Source organism: Cyprinus carpio, chromosome A3 (genome assembly GCF_018340385.1).
Source record: "Cyprinus carpio isolate SPL01 chromosome A3, ASM1834038v1, whole genome shotgun sequence".
NCBI classification, from domain to species: Eukaryota; Metazoa; Chordata; class Actinopteri; order Cypriniformes; family Cyprinidae; genus Cyprinus; species Cyprinus carpio.
The window spans coordinates 7,135,772-7,141,723 of record NC_056574.1 but is presented as its reverse complement, the minus strand read 5'-3'; the positions used below and the strand labels follow the sequence as shown (position 1 = coordinate 7,141,723).

Sequence of the window (5,952 nt, the reverse complement as noted above, 5' to 3'; positions counted from 1 at the left end):
GATTTATGAAGTGAGAAATATAGTCAAACAGAAATATACATGGGCTTTAAATAATGATGAACAGAAAATGAAATATTGCATATCAAATTATATTAAAGTATGAACTAACTTGTGCAATTCAGTAAATATCATTACACTACCCTAACTCAATGAAAAAATGTGCTGTCCCAATCACCCAAACATTGCGTCCCAATCATGCAAATATTACTCCCCCAAAAAAAGACAAATAAAAATTGGGCTCAGTTTACAGAAAAGTGTACGTCACGCATCCTTTCATTACAATATAACATTGTTTCCTCCTCAGATGGGTAGTTAACATCTTCAGATCTACAGAAATATATCATGTGTTCGGCTCATGTTTTTAATTTATGGCAAGAACCCTTGCTCATGTCGGAAATAATCATCAATAATATGATTGCAGTTATTTAATAATTTGAAGAGTTTATTGTAGTATAGTTGTTTTTATGTATAAATAAAATTATTTCTTATTTTCAGAAAATGAATACATACAGCAATATTTTACAGGGATATAGGAAGAGTGTAGAGTTAGTTATGAGTTAGCAATGTTTCCCTAAGTAGAGCCTTGAGTTAGCAAGGTGATCCCTATTTTGGTTTGCATAAGTTCCAAGAATATAACTCTATCAATTTCTAAAAGAAATGTGCAAAAAAAAATAAAATAATTTTACATAAACACTAATAACATTTTCCACAGCGTTGCCATATAGCAATGTAAATAAATAAATCCCCCCCCCAAAAAATAAATAAATAAATAAATAAATAAATACATTTTTTCCCCATTTGGAATTCGATTTTGTTTAATAGCATCATTGGCAGTATGTATGTAATGTAATGCAATGTATAAATGTATATATAATACGCTTGTTTTTAGTCAATAAAGAGTTGAAGACATATACAGAGATGTTTACGCTATATACTGCATAAATAGTGCATTAAATATGCCATGTAGGAAGGCTTTTGATTTTCATAGCAGTCCCACCGTCAGCAGCCGTGCAGCCACCGTGACGTCACGAGGCCGTTCCCTCCCTGTGCGCCAGGTGCGTCTCACCTGAGCTCGGCAGTTCTTCCGCTAGCGACAGGAGCAGCAGCATCCTCCTCATCCTCCTCCCGAAGATGACGGCGCTGAGGTGCATCGGCAACTGCCTGCCGTCATTCGTCATGGCGATCGTCTTCGACATCATCGGTGTGGTCCTGCTGTTCGTCGGGATATTCGGTGACGTGCGGATGCAAGGCGTGTTTTACGGGGATTTCCTCATCCACACCGGCGCGCTGGTCTTGTTCGCCAGCCTGGCCTTGTGGCTCCTGTGGTACGTGGGGAACATCAGGGTGAAGGATGAGGGTTTGGAGCGCAGATCGAGCGCAGCGCACAGCGTCAAAGAGATCGCGAGGAAGCTCACGAAGAGATTGTCCAAAACACACCTGAAGGACAACACCGGTGAGAAGCGCTTTATTGTTTTACTGATGCTGGCGAGAACTCAGAGGCCGAAACACCGACGTGAAGATCCTAATGAACCATTAAGAACCGTTTTAAAATTCAAAGAACCAACTTTTGCGTTCCCCCGAGAATAATTTGTTTCGATGCAATGCAATGCAAAGCATGCAAAAGTAGCCTATTGAAATATAATTTTTCCTCCTATATATCTAATTTTTTTTTCCATCACCATCTCCTTTTAAAGAATCATTGAAGTGTCTTTTAATTTTTAAAAGTGACTCATGAATCATTTTATTATTATTATTATTATTATTATTATTATTATTATTATTTAAGATTAAACTGATGAAATAACCTTCACCAGTCTGTGCCCACTCTTGTATTTATGTGTGTATTGATCTATATGTTGAAGCTTATCTGTTATTTTTGCACAGGTGAGAAAACAGGAAGCAAAGGTTCCACCATTCGTAACGTAACGTGGGGGAAATCCACTTACTTCCCAGGACACAAGGATCTTGAATCAGATATGATCAAATGTGATGAACTATCCAAAGAAAAATCAGACGATGATCAGTTCATGTGCTACCAGAATCAAGGGTACGAGGATGAGGAGTCTTGCAAACCAATTCAGGAGGAGACAGATGGCCAGACCCGGTCAGAAGACGGTTCTGAATCAGATGTGAGCAAATGCAGTGAAGCGTCCCAGGAGAAAAAGCCTGGAGATGATCAGTTCACCTGTTACCAGAACGAAGGGTACGAGGAATCAGAATCAGCCGTGACCAAAGACGCCGAAAAACCTCAGGAGGAGAAGCAAGAGAGCATTGATGTTCTGCTGTGAAAAGAGGTGAGTTAAATTAACCCTAATTGCTCAAATAATAAAGCCACTGGAGTAAAGTTAAATTCAACATCATAAACTCCCAGTATGTGACTCTACACAGTTAAATGCTGCATGGCATTTTCATAGACAAACATCCGTGTGTTTCTATTTTAGCTGGTGTGCAAATGTTTACCAAGATACACTGCAAATCTAAACCTATTTTAGGTTATTTACATAATATCATAACGTGTTATTCCTTATGTCATGTACAGTCTTGCATGTATCATTAATCATTTTTGTAGTATTTTTATCATTCATTTAAACTGCATCATCCTTGACCTTTAATATTCATTTTAGATGTGCATATAAATGTATAAATTGAAGCAAACTTACTAATTCATTCATGAATTAGAAACTTCTCTTACTTGCCAAAGTTTAAGACGCTTGTTTTCTTTTTCTAGGTCCTAAAACAATGACTGAATAGCCAAGAACCTTCAATAGTCTTCAAACATTTGCCATCAGCAGTACGTCTAGAGATGCTGTGCACAACTCAAATGGTACTACATATGCTTTAATATAGTAAAACACAGCTGTCTGTTGTGTTTCTGTATGGGGGTTGAAGATTCTCAGTGGCCTGATGTTTCTAAAGCAGGGTGGCTGATATAATGCTATAATACTTTTAATGGACACCAAATTGGTGAAATGAAGCGAACTCTTACTTTGCACAATATTTACTAAAAATTCATTAGAAGAATGTATAATGCTTTGGCAAAACTGTTAGCAAATTATCTCCAGAAGTGGAGGTTACATCAGCCAAATTTTGATAATCCCAAAATAGCCAAATATTGTCTGATATATAGCCATTCAATGTGTGTTGTAATGTCCACTTGTGTTGTGTTTTTGTTACTGTGTTGTTGTAAAATGTTGCTTATTTTTGCACATCCTCATTTGTAAATTCATGCATAGGCTCATGCATTGTAGGAATCCATTTCCCTTTCAAAGTGGCAGCTGAGCGCTCAAGCAAAGACCTCCAAAGTCAAGCCATTTCATTTGTTGTTCGTCATCAGTGACCAAACCAGTCCGACAGCAAATACAATGGACTGATAGTTCATTCAAGGGACCTGTTGGTTCATCTTTGTACATAAGCATTTTATACTGCACCCATATGGCAAAAATATATATATATATTTTTTCAAGTATATTTTGAACTATATAATAGTAGTGAGCGAGTTATGTGAACATAACTGTATATGAAAAAAACTGCATGATTTATGTAAATGTAAAGCACATAATCTTGACATGCCAAATTAATCCTGACTGTAAATACTCCCTCTTTCTCTCACAATACTGTAGTTGTTGTTTTAACCGATGCAATATGAAATGCATGTAAACTTAAAGCCCAAGTTTGTATAAACAATTAAATCACATTTCACCCATATGACTGTATTTGTTTTTAATTCATGTTGTGTTTGCTTAGTCACTATTGCCACATCATACGGTTAGTGATTTGCTCTAAGGCCTAACCTTTGAATGTTGTGGTTAATCATCAAATTGAATAATGCCTCAGTTTGTGTGACTTCCTGAAATGTGCAAGGTCTCTCTGTGACTCATATTTGAGGATTGAGATTGCGTAACTAAGAAAATTCAGTACAACTTGTAATGCAGCATCTGCACCGGTGCTTTGACGAAGGCTTTTCTCTGTCTGTGGAAATATGTGAATCTGTTCATAATTGTTTATCTAGCAGATCCACCGTCAGGGTGATGAGAACAGTCTGAGGAATAATATGCATAAGTATAAGACGTCTTCGCTTTTTCAGTAGGCATTCGCCAGGCAGTTGAACTTGTTTTGCTGGTTGCATACCTGCTGTCAAAGAAATGCACTGCGTAAGAATGTGGGTGAGCTGCTTTATAAAAGTCTTGTGTGGGGAAAGTTCCTGTCATTCGTTCTTCAGGCCCATCAGCCTGCTGTACGTCCGTCGGCTCTCCTTACTTGAGCTTCTCTAAGATGGACTGCAAGGAAAGAGTGGGACGCTGCTTCCTCTTTCTATTCTTGGCTGTTCTGTTCGATGTAGCTGGACTAGTTCTCTTCTTCATTGGCATTTTTGCACCAATCAGTTTTTGGGACTTGTTTGTCCTTTCCGGACCAATCATCATCTTCCTTAGCCTGGTGTTTTGGATCTTTTGGTACCTGGGGAACCTGACGGTGCCGTACCGCGAACTCCTGCCCAAGTGAGCATGGATTGGAGGAGAAATCATGACTTCAGGAAGGCGAAAGGACTCCGGGAGTTACTGAGTGACTAAAACAAAGGATGAATGACGTGTCACTTGAAGGCCTACTGGAGTCACTTGCCGGATCACCATTGTCTTGGGAATTTAACCTTTTAACAGTGATTACCATCTCAAGATGCTTCAAGAATGAGAATGACTGTGGGGTGACAGAAAATAAATCCTGTCAATGAATTTTAACAGCAAAGAATTGGACAATTCAACCCCAAAAATGCAGCTACCTCAATAAGATTCCCTTTTTTTCCAGTTCCGCCATTTTCATTGATCACTTCATGTTCGTGAAAGACCTATTTTTTAGCATCGTACACAGTTCCTGCCTCTTTTTGGAAGATCCCGTCATGCACTTTATGGAAAACATTAGAAAACCTCAGGTGAACCTCTGAAATGCCGGACTTGACCATTGACACTATGGTTTTTGCACTGTACTGAAAACAAAACAAATGATTGATTTATGATTGATGCCTTTCCTTTTCCACAGTCTTTTGCCTTTATATAGAGGTTTACAAAAAGCTGTTGTCATCATAACCAGTATAACCAATAAGAACAAAAAAAAATGTTGATGCTGAATGTGAACGGCTGTACTGAAATGATGTTGTGGTTACTGTGAATGTGACACATAAGTTTAACTTATAAAATGAAGTTTTTGTTTGGTCAGTGACAATCAGAGACATCATCTTTTATAGTCTTTTGTTTTGGTCAGAGATGTCTTTCTGAAAACCAGATGAACTGGAAATGCCAGCGCAAACATCAGCATTGAGATGCATTATTTTGCACGAGGTGCTTCCCTGTCATGGGGAGATCATATGACCAGTCCAATACTACAGATTCCCAAACAGAATTTTTGAATGCAGAATAAATTGATCATGGGTGAGTTTCTGTGATGCTGCATCCACACCAGTAGATGTCAGTATAAAGTCCACTGTCATCATGATTACACTTCTTCTAAAAGCAATAATGAATGCAAATAATAAAATGCAGCTAATTGTATAAACATGAACAGTTTAACTGGCAAAATGATATGCCCTCATGCACAAAACAAATGCAACCAGACTACTATAAATGCATGTTCACTCTCAGCGAATATAAACATGGTTTGTGTTGAATTTGGAGCTGCCAAGAGCATTAAAGCATCGCAAAATGTTAAATTGTTCTATTCAGCTTGTGTTAGTGTAATAATTTTGATTATTGTTCGGCTTATGTAGCTCACGGTGAGCTACATAAGCATTGATTACCCTTTGGGGTAGGCTAATTGAGGTACAAAGGTGTACCTTTTTATAGTCTCAGCAAACAACTATCCAGCTAACAGGGAACTTTCTCAGAACTCTTGGTTCTCTCAAAGATATGAACAAAACTTCTTCCAGCTGGAAAATAACAAAAAGGTCCATTGCTGTGCTCCAGA

The 5,952-nt window shown here is 38.0% G+C and overlaps 1 protein-coding gene across 1 annotated transcript; it reads left to right on the top strand.

Moving 5' to 3' along the window:
* Positions 1-1,038: 1,038 nt before the first annotated feature.
* Positions 1,039-5,550, top strand: LOC122135882. Its single transcript, XM_042716821.1, has 3 exons — positions 1,039-1,453; positions 1,885-2,294; positions 2,729-5,550. The coding sequence occupies exons 1-2, from the start codon at positions 1,132-1,134 to the stop codon at positions 2,286-2,288; spliced, it is 726 nt and encodes a 241-aa protein (XP_042572755.1). The 5' UTR covers positions 1,039-1,131; the 3' UTR covers positions 2,289-2,294; positions 2,729-5,550.
* The last annotated feature ends 402 nt before the right edge of the window (positions 5,551-5,952 follow it).

Coding starts and splice junctions, on each gene's coding strand:
- LOC122135882 (XM_042716821.1), top strand. CDS start 1,132: ATGACGGCGCTGAGGTGCATCGGCAACTGCCTGCCGTCATTCGTCATG. Junction 1,454..1,884: donor ACACCTGAAGGACAACACCG/GTGAGAAGCGCT, acceptor ATTTTTGCACAG/GTGAGAAAACAGGAAGCAAA.